Consider the following 18286-nt stretch of genomic DNA (forward strand, 5'->3'; position numbering starts at 1 on the left):
GAGTCTAATACAATGCCTCAGTGCAGAAATTCGAAGTAACCACACACACACACCAAAAAGAAAAGAGCAAAGGTGCTAGCTAGCCTCTGCTCTGGGTCATTGAGATCTGGTTTGGAAAAGGCAATGCTAAAATAGGAGAGAGACCTGCTCAGAAATGACTAAGCTCCAAATCTTGAGTTTCAGCTAATGTGGAGGAATGTGAGAAGGATGGTGGTATCAGGAGGGCTACAAATTCCTCCTCTCTGCCTTAAATCACAGTATAAATTTGTGATAGGCATCTGTAACTAACTCTGAATTGGAATCAAATTGTTTGTTGTAGTCGCCCCATAAGATTTTTGCTTTGTCCCTGTGTTCAATACCATTGTGAAGAGTTTGTATATTTTCAGTCAGCTATCCTCAGCAAGGGCTGTTATTAGAGTAGACATTTGTGATTGCTGTGGACTGCCTGTCAAAAGCTTTTCCCCTTAGAAATACTATTTAAAAATATACTATTCAAAACTTCGCTTGGGTGTTTTATATGATATATAATTAAGTTTTGGAAAGCTTGTGGCCTTTTTTTTCCTCTAGCCCCCCCCCTCCCATTTTTTCCCCTTGTTGCTGTCGTAAGTCTTTAAATGATTCTCTGATTATTTTAAATGAACTTTGTGAGAGCGGAGGCTCATGAATAATATCTCAACCGCAGAAAGCAGAAAGAGTTTCATCAGCTGCATTTCGAAGATTGCATAAAACTGTACATCTCTAATCTCAGCAAATTCTTAAGAATGTTTTCTTAAGAATTCTGTAACACCAAAAATAGTTTTCTGTTTTTATAAAATGGAAGAGTCAGATCTTGTGATTCATTTATTTCTTGGATGCTCTACAGAAGCCCTTTCTGCATTTTTTAGGAGAACACAGGGTGCAACCTGAAGGCCTATATGTCATGTGCTATTAAAACACAAGTGCAAAAAAGAGCATGTTGCAGGTCAGAGTGAAATAGTTGCGCTCTGCTACTTGTGGTGACAAATGTTTGTCTCTTTTAGATAATCTTCTATAAGAATGGTACCAGTCAAGGAGTTGCATACCGAGATATTTTTGAAGGTGTTTATTTCCCTGCAGTATCTCTGTACAAAGGGTGCACGGTATGTAGAAGCTGAGGGGCTCAGTTCTTTCAGATCTGGTTTCTTTGGGGTTCAATAGGATGTGGGAAGGCCTGACCCCTGAAAGCAGGCTCATCCTAGTACAAGGATTGTGGATCAGTGACACATCTGTTGATGCGAGATTGTGCCTGCCCCCACTTTCCCCAGTAACGGCTCCACAGCATCCATCCTTATCTGTTTGCAAAAGGTTAATGGACGGCAGGGTCATTACCTCTGCCTTCCCGTGGCTGCTCATCATGGGACTGAAAATACCACAATAGCTGATTTGAACTAAGCAGAGGAGTCAACAGTTGAGTGTATTGGGAGAAATATTTGCCTAAGTCAGACTTGCATTTATCAACATCGGTCTAGGAGCTGTCTGAGGTCGAGAGAGCTTACAATGGCATAGAGAGTAATGCAGAGGTCTCCAAGATCTCCGTGGACCTATAGCGGACTGTGGCATGCCAGAAACTGGGCCACACAAACAAGCCAAGCCCCACCCAGGGGTTGCAGGCAGCACCCGAAAGCACGTCCCTTCCGGTCTGCGGAAAAGCCTCCCTCCACAGAACCAGTTCCTGATGCCCAAAAGATTGGGGGGGCCACTGGACTAGTGAGAGAAAAATAGATAACAGTTTCTCCTCTGCAAATTTACCTGGCTAGTAGGAGAAAGAAAGGAAAAAAAAAAATTTGGGGGCATGTGCAGAAATGCAGATTTCTGGTGGAAGGCTGTTATCCGGTTTCTCAGCAGAAGCCTTTTTACAGGTAGTCCTCCACTTACAACAGTTCATTTAGTGACCATTTGAAGTTACCATGCCACTGAAAAAAGTGACTTATGACCATTTTTCACACTTGTGATCATTGCAGCATTCCCATGCTTATGTGATTTACATTAGGATGCTCGACAACTGGTTCATATTTATGCTGTGTCCTGGGGTCACGTGATCCCCTTTTGTGACCTTCTGATGAGCAAAGTCAATGGGGAAGCCAGATTCACTTAACAACCATGTTACTAAGTTAACAACTGCATGATTCACTTAACAAACATGACCAAAAAAGACGTAAAATGGAGCAAAACTCACTTAACAAATTTCTCAGCAACATACATTTTGGGGTCAATTGTCGTAGGTCAAGGACTACCTATACTAGTTAAGAAAAAAAGCATATATTTTATAGGCTGATGACTGAAAAAGGAGTTTGCTGTGCCACAATTATAGAAATAGGAATGTCTTTTTTATAGTAGTAGAAAAATTTGCAGTGTAGTAACTTCTTTCCTGTAATTATTTATCAAAAAAATCCTGTAAAGCTGTATGAGAATGTAGGTCTCCCCCCCCCCCTTTTTTTTTTTTTTTAACTTAATGCTTTTTAAAATAAATTGCTTTATTTGGGTAAAATTGTCCTTCAGCCTTTTCCATTAGAATTCTCCAGACCAAATTACTTTTTCCGAATAATACCTGTTGAAATACTGCAGGCGCAGGAGGCAGTACTGAGCAATGCAATAAATGAAAATAAACAAAAATAAACTTTCTCTTTTATAGGTTTCTATCAACTTTGGGCCCTATTTCAAATACCCACCAAGAGATATTAGTTATCGCCCGGTAAGTCGATGATCAGAATGATATGTGTCTTTTTTAAGTGATGTGATCCAAGGCTTTTTGTGCAAGCAATCTGTAACATTTTCCATGTAGATGAAAACCTCAGATTCATTGGCCAAATTAATTTTGTTTCTAGTAGGAATAACACTTGCACATTGGCCCCTGTATAAAATTATACAGATAAATAACTTTGCCAGTCTAGTTATGCACTGACCATGTGTAACTCCTGAAGGTTGTATTTAGTTGTCTGTGCATTTATCCTGACAGCAAGATTTTCTTCTTAAAAAAATAAAAACACCTACAAATTCACTCCAATTGCTAGGCTATTTGGCTATGGTCTCATTCACAGTACACAGACATGTTGTTTCATCCTTTGACAAAAATATACCAGTATGTGGATATGGTTTGATTTCCAATTTAAAGGAAGAGGAAGCCCTATTCCACTCTATGACTATTTTTTTCCCAGAGCTGTAAGTGAAGGTAGAAAGACATTCTTCCTCTTCAAGTACTTTGTAAGCTAATGCATAAGCTTAAAATTTAATCAAACATCCTTCAGTATTCCTTTTGTTATTTCAAGAACACGCCAAATAAGACTTCTGGGTTGAAATTCTCTGTACAGGTAATCCCTGAGTTATGAACGTTCCCTTAGCCCCTGTTCGAAGTTACATGATAAGCACCCCCTAGTGTTTATGAACAAGTTCCGAAATTACGAAAGTTGCAGCACCACAGCAGTCGTTCACCCTTACAAACAACCGCAGAGGAACTGCAACATTCACCCTGCCTATTTCTCCCACCCACCCACCCCCTGGCTGGTCTCCATAAGCACTAGGCCTATGGATACTCAACCTTGCGAAGATCCAGAGAGCCTTCTGTTTCTTGGCTTGTTTTGGTGGTCCAGGCCTTTGGTATGTTTGCAGAGAATGAAAGCCTAAAGTTCTGCAAGATCACGCAAGATCAATTGCATGAGATCTCACGCTATTAATCTCGCATGATCTCATGGAACTTTAGGCCTCTGTTCTCTGAAAATGGAGGCCTGGACGAGTTCTGTGGCAAAAGGCTTTGCAAATGGTGGAAAGATCTGAAGCATTTGCAAAGCCTTTTGCCATTTTTCCCTCCGGGCCTCTGTTTACAGTGGCAGAGACCTTTCCTCAAAGCCTTTGCTGTCGAGAATGGAGGCCGGGAGGGGAGCATGCATCCCTCCAGGGGCTCCGTTTTCATCAGCAAAGTGCTTGAGGACGAGAATGGGTGTCTGAAGCCCCGTGAGATCAGGCACCCAGAAGCTTCCAGTCTGTGCATGAAAAGTGTTTGCACGCCAACTGGAGGCTTGAAGCAATGCGATTTCACTGACACAAACCTCCCTTCAGCGTGCACACACTTTTCCGCAGTGAGCCTGGAAGCTTTGAAGGAGACCCACTGAGGCTGCCCGCCGCTCCAGAAGTGGCAGGCAACCTCAGTGAATCAGAGAAGTCACTCATCCTGTTCTCCCTCTGTTCTCACCGCTCACTGGGATCAGGTAAAGAAACAGAGAGGTTGGAGAGGAGACAGATCTTCACCACGGCAGGATGGGGGAGGGAGCATTTGTGAGGACCCCAAGGGAGGGAGGTATTCTCAGTGGGTTGGGGGAGGCTTGGGTGGTCTGAAGCAGGCGGCCTGTTCTGTTACTAGGCCCCCCATGGCCTTCCTCACCCTGAGATGCCTCGTGCACATAGCGACCCGTGCATTCAATTAGTGAATGCACAGGCAAAAGGTGGGTGTGATCATGTTCAAGGTACGCCATTCACTCCTACAAATCCTTGGGTTACGAATGTAATGGAAGTTGCAACATTTGTAACTCGAGGACTACCTGTATTTTGCAACCAGAAATTGTTAAGTTAAAACATTTCTGCTGGTAATATTCTATCAACGTAAAGGGCACAATGTGCTTGCATTCTAATAGGCACAATCAATGTACTTCTAGCTCTTTTTCCACAGATATGAAAGATCACTTTGTTTTTTAAAGGAAAGTTAAGAAATGTAGAGGTATGTAGGAGCTATCAGACTAGAATCAACTGCAGGCAGAAGTTTATTTTTATTTTTTATTTTTATTTGCATTTATATCCCGCCCTTCTCCGAAGACTCAGGGCGGCTTACACTATGTCAGGCAATAGTCTTCATCCATTTGTATACTATATACAAAGTCAACTTATTGCCCCCCAACAATCTGGGTCCTCATTTTACCTACCTTATAAAGGATGGAAGGCTGAGTCAACCTTGGGCCTGGTGGGACTTGAACCTGCAATATTGCAGGCAGTTGCTGTTAATAACAGGCTGCATTAGCCTGTTGAGCCACCAGAGGCCCTAAGTTCTGCCATAAATGATATGGTCTAAGCCACTTAAATTTTTCCCCTTTTGTGATAGTCTTTAGGCGACAGTTCTCACTGGAAGAAATAAGCCATTCATTGACTCTTAGAAACCAGGAACAAAAAAAGGAAGGATTTGGCTATTTTGGGGTTTAGCTGTACTTTTCTTTCAACTGTCTCCTTGTCCATCAATGAATATGAAGTGGCCTTTGGTGCCTGAAATAAGCAGATTCCATGTGACATTCATAAACTATCAAAGAAAGGAAAAGCTTAAGAGTAGTGTGGATGAAAGGTGAATGTATCTTATCCAGTGGTGAGTTGCTACCGGTTCGCCCCAGATTGGGTGAACCGGTAGTGGCGGCAGCAGGAAGCTCCGCCCATATGTTGAACCGGTTGAACCGGCAGAGGCGGGAGGCTCTGCCCACCAGCCTGGATGCTTCTGTGCATGCCTTTGTCCCTCACCAGGAAATGAGTAATAAAGGAACTGTAGTGGCGCAGTGGTTAGAATGCAGTGTTGCAAGCTAGTTCTGCTGACTGCCAACAGTTCAGTCCTCACTGGCTCAAGATTGATTCAGCCTTCCATCCTTCTGAGGTCAGTCAAATGAGAACCCAGATTGTTGGGGTTAATATGTTGACTCTGTAAACCACTTAAAGAGGGCTGTAAAGCACTATGAAGTGGTATATAAGTCTAAATGCTATTGCTAATAACAGAATCCCACTCTCTCATCCCCTTGAAATCATGTCAAGAATTGTGCTGTTTGATTGACTAATATTCTGTTGCAGACTCTTATTATTCTGTTTTTCAAAGTGTGCAGATGCAGACTCAGTCTTAGTTGCTTTGTATGTGGACACTAAACCAAAGCAACTTGCCCTTTTCTCTCCCTTCTTGTAGGTCAGTGACATGGGCTGGGTCGCTGTAGTAGAGCACACGCTGGCAGACGTCCTGTATCACGTAGAAACAGAAGTTGATGGGAGACGCAGTCCACCTTGGGAGCCTTAAAAAATGCGATGTATTTATTTTTTATTTTTTACAAAAAGAAAAAAATTGTGGCGGTAGAGGGGGAAAAGTAATAAATGTCTCTTTTTTAAGTTTCTAGATTTGTGCAGCTCTTCAGTCTTCCTTTTCCTTTTTTTTTTTTTAAATTCTTCCTCCTACAAGCAAAGCAAGCAGTAATCCAGAGGGTGGCCTCTTTGGGAAGATAGGAAAGAAAGAGATTTTTTATAGGTCTACTATAGGTAAGCAGAGATATTCTTCTTTCCAAAATGACTTCTAAAAAATGGAGCTTTCTATTAAAAAAAAAAAAAGGTAAAATTGACCTTTTCCAGGTCAAGATCTAGGGATATCACTGAGGTTGAGAACTGAAAGATGCAAACACTGCTGTTTTCTTTTCCCACCTCTGTCTTTGAAATGCATTAAGGGAGAAAAGTAGACAAGAACACTAAATAACAGAGAAGTTAAGGAACGATCAATTTAGCTTCTTTTCCATCAAGAGAAAAGAAGGTCTAGAGGCGACTTTATAGCAGTGTTCCAATATTTGAGGGGCTGGACCAGAAAAGAGGGGGTCAGCTTATTTTCCAAAGCACCTGAAGGCAAGATAAAGAAACAATAGATGGCAACTAATCAAGGAGAGAAGCAACCTAGAACTAAGGAGTAATTTACTAACAATGAGAAGAATTAGCAGTGGAACAGCTTGCCTTCAAAAGTTGTGGGTGCTCCATCACTGGAGGCTTTTAAGAAGAGACTGGATAGCCACTTGTCTGGAATGGTCTAGAGTTTCCTCCTTGAGCAGAAGGTTCGACTAGAAGACCTCCAAGAGTCTTCTGTTCTTTACATATGTATGTAAGACACCAATGTTTTGATGGGACAAACTCTGATGTATTTATTACTGCACACTTTTTTATCATAGTACATTTGGTATGTGCCAGTTTGTATTTTTTTAGTTTCAATTTTAGTAAAAAAAACCAAAATAACCCTCCCACCATTGTACTAAGTTAAAAGCAAATAGATTTTTTAAAAAAGAATAAAAGTACCGTGTTTCCCCGAAAGTAAGACCCTGTTTTATATTTAAATAAGCGCTTGGCCTTATTGCCATGCGCTCAAAAGCCCAATTGAGCTTATTATCAGGGGACATCTTATTTTGGGGGAAACAGGGTATGGGATTGTACATTCACCCATAGATAAAGATAATTTGGGGAAGGGGGAAATATTGCTAATTTAGCTAATAAATTGTGTGCAGTTTTGATTATTTTTCTTTGTAGGGTTTTTAAAAATTTTTAATTGGGCTAATTTTTCAAAGCAATTTCTTACACTTGAAATATGGGGTATCTTTAAAAAACGTTATGCTTTGCAGGAACAAACCTAGCAGCTAACAACAGGAGTTGAATTAATCTTTTAATTGCCACTATTTATGGTTTGGAAATGACAATATTTCCCATTCAATATTGCTCATTCAAAAGGTTCATTGTGATGGATTGTGAACTGATTTTTTTCTAATTTCAAAAACATTATAGAGATAATTAATTGAACACACCAAAAATTTGTTTCCCTACAGACACTAGAAAATTTGTGAAATATACTATACATTGCAGTTTTGAGAGAATGTGCTATCCCCTATGGATTGGGTATGGAAATAAGTTTAAAGGGCAACAAGCTTTATAGCCATTTTATACCATAAAACATTTAAGTGAGATTCAAGTTTAAATCACAAACAATTATCCCACAGATATTCCTTTAGGAATGACATTCAGATACTGTAGTATACAAGAATGTTTGAATTAACTTATTGAACCAAGCCGGAATGTGGGGGCAATTTTTTTCTCATGGCATTCCACTTCACAGTTGGAGAAAAGTAGATATAGTATAGTATATAAATTTTATGAAAAAGGAACAGAATAAAAACAGAGGATATTGATCTTGAAGATCATATTGAAATGATGGTAGAAGAAGCATTTGCTGGGTGGGTGGGAGTGATGAGTGGATGGATGGATGGATGGATGGATGGATGGATGGATGGATGGATGGATGGATGGATGGATAAGCAGGTAGGCAGGCAGACATAATTTTATTAAACTTTAAATATAAAATACAAATGAAAACAATGAGCAAAGAAATGGGTAAAGGGAAAAAGGAAAAAAAGATGTACAGGAAAAGAAAAATGTGATTTCCAACTTTTTTTGATGCAATAAATTATATAGTAGAGTTATAATCACTACTTTTACATCTGTATAGTTAGTATTAGCTATTTCTATGACAGCAACCTATTTGAATCATCAAAATCCAAAATCAAAGTTTCATTTTCTTCTCTTTTGAACAGGAAGTCTAAAAGCAGTTTCCAAGTGAAAACAAAGCTAGATATATTCTTTTCCTTAATTAAAATAGTTAACTTTACCATCTCTGCCAGTTCTATCACTTTTTTCCATTTCATTTGGTTTTTATAGTGAAATTTAATTAGATACAGAGCATGAGATGCTCCTTTGAACAAAGCACACACAGCATACTTTATTTTATTCATTTTTCTTTTTATTCATACAGTGTAGATTCACGAAATTATAACCACAGAGCTGCTGCTTTGTTAGAGCTAAAGCACTAATTTTAATTTGTAGTTACACCTTTGCATTGCTCAGATCATAGAAATTACTTTTTCATGTATGTTAAAAGGCATACAGGTAGTCCTTGACTTTAACACAGTCCTTTTAGTGACCATTTGAAGTTACAACGGTGCTGAAAAAAGTGACTTATGACCATTTCCTACACTTACGACCGCTGCAGCATCCCTATGGTCACTGATCAAAATTTGGATGCTTGGCAACTGGTTCATATTTATGACAATTGCATGTCCCGAGTCATGTGATCCCCTTTTGCAACCTTCTCACAAGTGAAGTCAATGAGGAAGCCAGATTCACTTAACAACTGTGTTACTAACTTAACAATTGCAGTGATCCAGTCAACAACTGTGGCAAGAAAGGTCGTAAAACGAGGCAAAACTCCTGTAACAAATGTCTCTCTTAGAACATAAATTTTGGCGTCAATTGTGGTTGTAAGTTGAGGATTATCTGTACTATGGTGTTAGTATACCAGATTCTCCATGCATCTCAAGATAGGTTGATTGGTTGAAGTCATGAAAACTATGAATCAGAAACACTTAATATAAAACTTAATTAGAATAAATAATTAAATAAAATTTAATTGCAAACAAGGGGGAAGGAAAATAAATACTGACAGACTGGATTCTATAGATGGCTATGGGAAAGTCTTCCTGGCTTGATTTAACCTTGCTAGTGACTCCTGGAGTTAAAGGCCAAATGATGTGACATTAGATCAAGAGTGTCAAACTGGTGTCACCCACCCTTGCTCTGCGAATGGGAAAAACATTGCAAAACGTCATGTGACAGCAATGTGATGCGGCCAGTTTTGACACCCATGCATTAGATGCTGCTTAACACTTAAAACACCGATTTTTAACATTTTAACTAGCATTCATTCTTTTCTTCCCTCCAACAATCTGAGTAAAGACCAATTTCTGATGTACATATTTGTTGTGGGTTCAGATTCCCCACTGGTGATAATTTAGTGGGGAGAAGGGCAACATATGGAGGGAATTAGAATAAAGTTATTGTTTTGTCTGTTACAGTCACTCAATTAGATATTTGAATTGTTGATAATAAACAGTAGGATAATTATGGTTTTCTAGTAACACCTCATCCCCCCAAAATCCTCTTTGCTATTAAAATAGTTCAGAACAGACTTTTTCAGATTTGTTGCAAGCAAAGACAAAGCTTCTGCAATATATAATAAGGACAGAATAAGCAGAGTTACTTAGCAAATAAACAGCAGTGTGTTGCAATCCTTGAAACTTTTCACAACTTTTTATTGTGAACTTTTGGAGGGCATAATTGTTATGTGGCTTTTAAAACTTAAGCTACCATCAGCTCTGGTGTTTAGTGACGTTATCAGACAAGGACTATCTACCAGTTTTGGTTGATCTGGGGATCACCCTTCCTTTTAGACTAAAGTTCAGACAGAATCGGGTAGCATGTTTGAAAAACCTAGGCTGACGTCAAGAGTTAGCAACAATGTGTATCTATCCCAGTGTTTTTCAAACTCCATCCGAGCTGACAGATTCTAAGAGTTGAAGTCCACATAGCTTAAAGTTGCCAAGTTTAAAAAATACTGATCTATCGTACTTGCCAAGGCTGGGTGGATTGTCTTCATTGCTAATCTTTGGAACTTCCGATTTTATCCATCTTCAAAGAAGAAAATAGGAACAGGTGGAAAATAAAAATTGATTGGTTTCTTGGGCCTTCAAAGGACAGCAAACAAATCAGGCAGAAGATGGATGTGATGGGACAGATCTACTTTCCAACAATAATTAGGGATTGACCATAATTTAATACTATGCATAGTGTCCGTTCCCATTTCACACTTAAATTGAATCCATGAAGACTTAGTGTTCCGTGAAAACATCAGAACATTAGTTGACCAGATCAACTAATAGAGTTAGATTTAAACTTAATTAAGCCGATATTGCAGAGTTCAATTAACTCAAGTGTATCATGGCAACTAGTGACCCTTGAATTAATCCTTAACCTTTCCCAAGATTTACATCACGGTAGTCAAAAACAGAAGGGGGAAAAAGGCAGGTGGGGCATCCGTCTGAATTTTCCATTGGTAGTGGCATCCTGGCTTGGAAAAGGGAGTTTGTAAATGATGGGGAAGGACACCACAGCTATCTTTGTAACACCTAGGGGGGGTTATAAAAATGGCTGCTGTGATACAATCACAGCTGATCATCTGCTGCCAAACTGGGATGAGTCAAGTGACTAAGAGAAGATGATGGCCAGCATCTTTTAACTAAGATATCACTCTGGACATGACACTTCTTTCTGTAAAAGTATTTTGGAGCAGCCTTACTGCAGATCAGACTAACTGTCCACCTCGCACCACTTATTGGCATAATTCTCCAAATCCTTTTGCAAAGCTCCTTCTCATCTCTTGGTTCCTGTCAGTTGCTTTGAAATGGTTACAGATCAAACCTGGCACATCAGTAAATTGCCAAGATAGGTTAACCTACTATACTAAACCAGGTATAGAGAGCCTGTGCAGTATTGTCCAGGGGAAACAGTAATCTGTTCATCAAAGATGCTGGTTCTTTCTTCTCTTAGTCTTGAATTCTAGTTGTGTCCTACTGTAGCCTATCATGTAGGCTCAGGCAGCCTTCTCAATACAGTTTATCTTGCCTTATGCATTTCAGAATTTAGAAGTTGATAAGAAATAAGATGCAACATGTTGCCCATCAAGTTAGCCTTTTGAATCCAGCAAACTGCATGGTTGATGCCACCATTGATATCACTTGGCATCACCTTCAGTCAGTGCCTGCTATACCTAAGCCAGCTATCTTATTCTGCCAGAGTCCTGAACACAAGCTTTGTGCACCTCTTTCTAAGGGGAGGCTCTTAAACATAAGGATGCAACATAAAGGAAAGAAGTCTGCCTCTTACAGGAAAGAGTGGTAAGCATCAATTCTTTGGGATAGGTTCTTCATCAGTGATTCGTGAGCAGCTGGAGTCAGCATCATCCAGGAAAAATTGCCAGGAGGGAAAATTTCTAGCATCTGAGGGCTTGTGCAGATGTAGATTTGGACAATCGATTCCTGAGGTGGTTAGCAAAATCCATTTGGGTTTGAGAAAGAACTTGGTTGATCAACGTCTTTGGAAGCCAACCCTGGAATTTTTTAAAAAACAGTGGGGATGTTAAACCAGGTTGCTATGCAGTTAGAAGTAGACTTAAACTCCATGTCAAGAAAAAGAAACTTAGTAGTTCAGCAGCTTCTGAAGAGCTACAATTTGAGGACTATAAATTTTGTAAATTTATTAAGCCTGCATTAAGGAGTTTTATGTATCTGGCCTGAAATTTGCTACTGATAAGTTTCAACTATGAAAACAGAAAGGGAGTTGATTTCTTCTCCAATTCTCCATGTACACATTTTAACATGAAAGTGTTTTTATAAAAGTAACATTCACCCTAATTTAACCTGGTTTGCCCTATATCTTTACCTTTAAATCAATGCTGAGAAGCCAGGTTAACTTGGTTTGTGAGGGATTTCCTAGAACTGGACGAAGAACCATGCAGGTGGGACCATTTTCCGCTCTGCAGAAAAGAAAGAAAACAGTTAAGCAAAGTCCCAAGAACGACACGGAACAACCCAGCCAAAGTTCAGTTCTTTATATGCTTAAACTCAACAGACAGAATCTTGCCAGACTAAACGCTTACTACTTACAGCCTAATGGAAATATCCTGGGAGAGTCTAGGGATGGCTATTCTTTCTCCCTCTGTCTTTGATCCAGCTCTGGACTGCGTTGGCTCTTGTCTCTCCCCATCCCTCCTTGAATGTGTGCCTTCCTTCCTGGGAAACTATCATATTATTGAAGTCCATCACACCACCTCTCCATTGACACCATCCCTCACATCAACATGTTTTAGCTTATTTCAACCCATAGGCTAAGAGATGTCATCCATCTCCTCATTAGTAACTATATTGGGTCTTAGGGTAACTCTCCACATGTGTTGGGTTACAACTCCTGTAATTTTCCAGGATTGCTGAGGAGAATTCTGATACAATTTAGCTGAAAGGACCTAAATTTGGCATCTGTGCCATAACTGAACTATGTAATTTAAGTAAAGGCAAGGAATACCTGATAACTCCTTTTTGTTCTGGCATGGCGGCATAAGTGGTTGACATGCCAGCTAAGAGGCATGTAGAGCCACGCCGTTTGGAACACCGGATGCTGACAAAGTCTCGTGGACCAATTACGTTGCCAGGAGTTGCTGCTGATGTTTCATGAGTGATCACGGTGTCTTTGCCAATCTTCTGGAGAATCTATGAAAAGATGGGCATTTTAATGATGATGATGATGATGGTAATAATAATAGTGATCTCTGGCATGTTGTGTTCCAAATGACAATCTTCTGGATTTTGTGGGACTTTCAAATATATACCATTTGTCATTTGGAATCCAACACGCCAGATATCGCAGTTTTCGAAAACCGAAACATACAATTTATTGATATTGCTGTACCAGGAGACACCAGAGTCAAAGAAAAAAATCACAGAATATTGTGACCTGACCATAGAAACTACGCAATTATGGATGAAACATGTAACAGTGATACCCATGTCATCGGGGCACTTGGTACCATGTCCAAGAATTTTATAAAATTTATAAAATAAATTTTATAAAACATCAATAAATTGCACTTCCTGCAATAACACCAGCGGAACTGCAAAAAACTGTGCTACTTGGAACATCATACATCTTAAGAAGGTACTTGGTCAATACCTAGGATGCTGGCAGCAACCCATATCAATCATCAGCACCAGTCAATATTTGTGATACATTTTTAAATGTTCAGTTGATCAAGTTTCGTGTTTAATTAATTAATAATAATAATACATTTGCCTATCCCAGGTTGTTGGGAAGGACTTAATAGATTGATAAAAATACCAAATCCAATCCGAACATCTGGCTGATTGTGCAACAGATCATTAAAAAGACAAAGCAATTTTTTTATGGAGCAAGTTAAGAGCATTTCAAAAATGTAGAATGAATTCAACTTTGGATCACAGGTTAATGAGTCAATGCCATGGAAGAGGCAATAAATGTATTCCCTCACCTGTAGGGAAGGAGACACTGGAAGTGAGTTTCTTGTCTTGCCTACATTTGGGAGCTGTTAGCTTGTAATTGCCCCAACACTAACTCAGAAGCTGGGGACATCTCTGACTACACAGCCAATATATTGGAGGAACCATGCCCCAGAAACGGAACATATTGAAAGAGTGAGTAGCTGATGGAGAAACTAAGGCTCAGCTCAATCCCTAGCTGTTGCAGATTTTATTTTTGCACTTTCACTTGCTCATGTTACAAGTAAAGCTTATTGTACATCAGAGTTTTGTACTTGAGATTCTCCAAATGTTGCTGAACTACAGCCTCCTACAATCCAAACCACTGTGGTCAAGAATAAACGATGCCCAGAATTATGATTCAACATCTAGAGAACAGGATCTCCCAAACTCCATTGAATATTCTCCAGCAATGTAACTTTAGGTATCATTTTACTTTATTACTATTCTTACTGAACAATAGTTTTGCTTCTAAAAGTTTCGAAAGGCTCACTAAAGCAAAGCATGTGCAACCTTGCAACCTTTTCTCAATTCCAAAAAGGGCCTCTACCTGCAAGAGCCTTACCTTGATTTCTTTAATATTTGGATTCCAGTCTCCCATCTGCTCCATCTTTTCCACTAACTCCTCATAGACACAATCCAGGGGTTGATCAACCACTACCTCAAGCTGGAAAACCTTCCCCACATCAGGCAACACTTTGCTCATGACTTTGTCACCATTGCCCTGTAGAAATAAACAAGAGACATCGATTTAACTGGTAGGTATTAATGGGATAATAGGGATGTGGTGGCTCAGTGGCTAAGATGCTAAGCTTGTCGATCGAAAGGTCAGCAGTTCAGTGGTTCGAATCCTTAGTGCCGTGTAACGGAGTGAGCTCCCGTTACTTGTCCCAGCTTCTGCTAACCTATCAGTTCGAAAGCACGTAAAAAATGCGAGTAGAAAAATAGGCACCACCTTTGATGGGAAGGTAACAGTGTTCCGTGTGCCTTTGGCGTTGCGTCATGCTGGCCACATGACCACAGAGACATCTTCAGACAGCACTGGGCTCTTCGGCTTTGAAATGAAGATGAGCACCGCCCCCTAGAGTTGGGAACGACTAGCACATATGTGCAAGGGGAACCTTTACCTTATTAATGGGATACATAGGCATTTTGAGGCAGCCCCAGCTGTACAACTGTCATGTACACAGGGCCATCCTTGAAGCCCCAGGTTCTTCTGCCTGAGCTAAGAGACCTGTTTAAATTCTACTTATATGAGTGGATTTCTGCTGTGGCTCATAATGCTAAAAACCAACCATTTCATACTGCTTTTCAACCATTTCTACTTTATAGCAACCTGAATTTTGTCACTATGTTGTAATAATAGATAGACTCCTCTCAGAAAACTGTTAAGCATACCATCACTGCCTCCGTTTTCCAGCCACTTTTTTCTCCAAGAATATTCAGAGACTTCTGAATAGCCTCCTCTCCTTGCTTGATGTAGGACATCTCCACGTCACTAAAAGGGTTCTCTTCCAGCCTCGAACCTGCACAATTAAATTAGATTTAAGAAATAGAAATCAAAGAAACTACAATATTCTGTCATTACCACCAGCACACTCAAATAGGGAGGTCCTTTCTGGGAAGAAAAGGAAAATCACATCCTACTTGCCTAGAAGAGAACTCCTTCTGCGTACGTTGTTGATCCATTGGGCAGGGCCAGGCCTGGAAAATGCCACTTTCTTCAGTTCCTGGACAATGGCTACAGCTGCTTGTCTCTTCAAACCTAAGAGGAAGACGTCCCAACATTATTGGGGAGGAAAGAAAAGGAATTCTGCACTGATTGTATCCTCACCCTCTTCCAGAGGCTACAAAAGAACAATGTCTTAGTGTCCTGTAAATGTGTTGAGACTACAACACCTACCATCCCCAGCCAGCACAGCTTCTGGGGTGGGCAGTATGTGTTGTTGGTTGTACATCTGTAGAGGGCAGCCATGAAAAACTCTTGATTCTGAATTTTCCAAAATTTTGGAGAAATGAATCCTGCACTGAAGAGCAGAAGATACTATGCTAGAGTCTTAGAAAGAGAGAGAGTTGGTTTATCACTGTCTGCAATGGTCCTACAATATTTTCCCTTCCAAGCTGCTGATAACCTCAGAAGGAGAGACTACTTCTGGCACTACAATCAACATAAGAACTGGTACCCCTCAATACATGACTTTGGAAAAGCCTTACGATGCTAACCACTAAAACCACTGATATTGAAAGCAGAGCTGGTCTAATGGTAGTTATTGTAAGGGTGGAGGAAAAAGAAAGAGAACTAAAACCCTTAACTGAAAATGCACAAATCTTAGGCTATCAATAGGCAGGAAGAGTTTGCCCTCAACAACATCATACAAAGTAGAAAATAACAGCTGACACTTTTCTCCACTAGAAAACCTGTTTCTGAATAATGCAGAACTCTCATGTGCATCTGAGGGGCTATTGTAGGTAAAGGTGCTGACTTAGTGGCACGTGGTCTGAATTTGCAAAACATTTTTCTATTGCTCAATTTGCATGTAGCCTTGTTGCATTTCATCCGGGTGTCCAAAACATAACACTTGGGCCATGATAAATCAGCAGCCAGAAGAACACAAGCAGTACCTTCAAAGGAAGGATGTATTCCCTATCCCCTTCATTCTCTCTTATTCTCTCTCCTTGCACTCCAGTTCTCCTCCACTCCAACTGGATCCTAACAATCTCCCAAACTAATTTAAAAAAGGAAATAGCATACTTATTACAGCATGCTTCTGCCTTCATTGTATCTATCCTGCTTGATAAAACAATGCACAAAGTTAATCCCAAGAACTAACAGATTAGCATTTCAACTCCATCAGGAAATCTTTGCAGGCTGCAGGGACCCTTCCTGCCAATCTGGAAAAAAATTAACCTTCCATTGATCTTCCACCTTCGAATTTTATCTGTTAACTGCTCATAAACACCGATTGATTTGGTTTGATCCATATTGATTTCCAAAGCAAAAAAAACCCACCATAGGTGCTTCATTATGGCTCAGGAAGAAAGCATTAGTTTTGGTTGCAGAATGGATCAGGATCAATCTTCTCAGCCTAACCCATCTTTCAAAGAGCTAAACACGAATGGCCATCCTGAACCATTCAAAAGATTTGTCCTGAATTCAGCCACTCTGACTCAACCAACCCTGAAATATTGTCTCCAGTTTTCTCTTGCTGTTCAAGAGTTACGTTATTCATCCTTACCTGTCATGTTGGGCAAGTGTCTGTAGGAAATTCCGGCACAAAGCTTGAATGTTGCTGGCAGCATCGCAAGAGTCTTTAAGTTTCAAAGGATTCCCAATTTGCGCTGATACTCCTCTTGTCTTTGAGCTCCGGGAGCTATTGCTGTTACTGGAGGCTGTGCTGGTCTCTGCTCTTAAATACAGCTGATGAAGGATGCTGTTTTGTCAGCTGGGAGATAAGGAAAGACATCACTTACAGCAAGCTGGCTGACATCAAGGCCAATCTCGTCCTCTCTGGAGTTGGGGGGGACGGGGGGGGTAGGGACAAGTGGGAGGCATTGAAATTGCACGGGAAGCTCCACCCAAGGGCAGGCTGCACAATCCCTGAAGGGTTTCAGTCCGTTTATCTCCTTTGGAAGTTGCCAGATGTTCTCCAGGCAGAGTCACTGTGCTTCAAATCAGTCCTACCAACCAAAGCTTTTCTTTCTTTCTTTTTCAGCAAAAACCCACTTTGGATGCTCCTGTTAAGGCGTAACTGGTTGAGAAAGGGAGTAGAGTAATTGGTAACTAATTCAGGATCAGCGTAAACAGAGGAAATGAATTGAATACCTGTGCTACACGCAGTTCACCATTTAGAAATGTCAGTCCAGTTATAATTCAGATTAGGTAAATTGCAAAGTTCCATACATAGGAATATTATCATTCTTTTATTCCATGCATCGATATGCTTCCATTATTTAAAAACAGTGTACCCCAAGTTTATGAAGTGATCCAGGAAAAATAAAGAATAGTCAGAAAAACAAGTATAACCGTGATGAAAAAAAATGTAATAATGATGGAGAGACACATCAAAGAGTTGGCTGGACCTTGAAGATCATTACGTTCCAATTCTTGCTTGATGCAAGATTTGCAGAAAAAAATTAAAAGGAGATCATTAATGATTACAAAGCAGGAATGAAAACTCTGAGAACATGCTGAAATTTACGGCAATTAGCCGTAAATATTTAGAGGCCTTCATCTGAGACCAATGTATAAACGCCTCAAATCCTTATCATTATTTACAAAACAGAAACACATCCAGAATACAATCCTGATGCAACAGAGAACGATTCTGTGCAATCCCTTAAATATTTGGAATGTTTTTAATTAGTTTCCCTTAGTCATTAAATGTGGCTTTCAGGAGAAAATCATTGTCGTCCAAAGACCTTTCCATGATATAATTTGAAACGGCAGCCTTCTTAAAAAATAATATAACATCCTTAGTGGGACAAAACTTTTCTTGTGTTTATAATGCACTTCCTGATTTACTCTGTATCATGTGTTATAAAGATCATATGCTCATTTAACA

At 39.9% G+C, this 18286-nt stretch overlaps 2 protein-coding genes across 2 annotated transcripts in view; one reads left to right on the plus strand and one right to left on the minus strand.

The window, feature by feature from the left end:
* ASH2L (ASH2 like, histone lysine methyltransferase complex subunit) overlaps nucleotides 1-6144 on the plus strand; it is a 29258-nt gene extending 23114 nt beyond the window's left edge. Inside the window, exons 15-17 of the mRNA XM_058194133.1 lie at nucleotides 1020-1118; nucleotides 2651-2710; nucleotides 5939-6144. Coding sequence (XP_058050116.1) covers nucleotides 1020-1118; nucleotides 2651-2710; nucleotides 5939-6046 — 267 coding nt within the window. The 3' untranslated portion in view covers nucleotides 6047-6144. The remainder of the gene's footprint in view (nucleotides 1-1019; nucleotides 1119-2650; nucleotides 2711-5938) is intronic.
* A 5317-nt stretch (nucleotides 6145-11461) lies between these two features.
* STAR (steroidogenic acute regulatory protein) lies at nucleotides 11462-17030 on the minus strand. Its single transcript, XM_058194136.1, has 7 exons — nucleotides 16961-17030; nucleotides 15376-15489; nucleotides 15123-15250; nucleotides 14290-14448; nucleotides 12739-12923; nucleotides 12100-12193; nucleotides 11462-11767 (listed from the first exon to the last, which is right to left on the minus strand). Exons 1-7 carry the CDS (start codon nucleotides 17022-17024, stop codon nucleotides 11651-11653), a joined length of 861 nt encoding a protein of 286 aa, XP_058050119.1. The 5' UTR covers nucleotides 17025-17030; the 3' UTR covers nucleotides 11462-11650.
* Nucleotides 17031-18286: the final 1256 nt, after the last annotated feature.

The sequence above is a fragment of the Ahaetulla prasina genome, chromosome 9 (assembly GCF_028640845.1).
Source record: "Ahaetulla prasina isolate Xishuangbanna chromosome 9, ASM2864084v1, whole genome shotgun sequence".
In the NCBI taxonomy this organism is placed as follows: domain Eukaryota; kingdom Metazoa; phylum Chordata; class Lepidosauria; order Squamata; family Colubridae; genus Ahaetulla; species Ahaetulla prasina.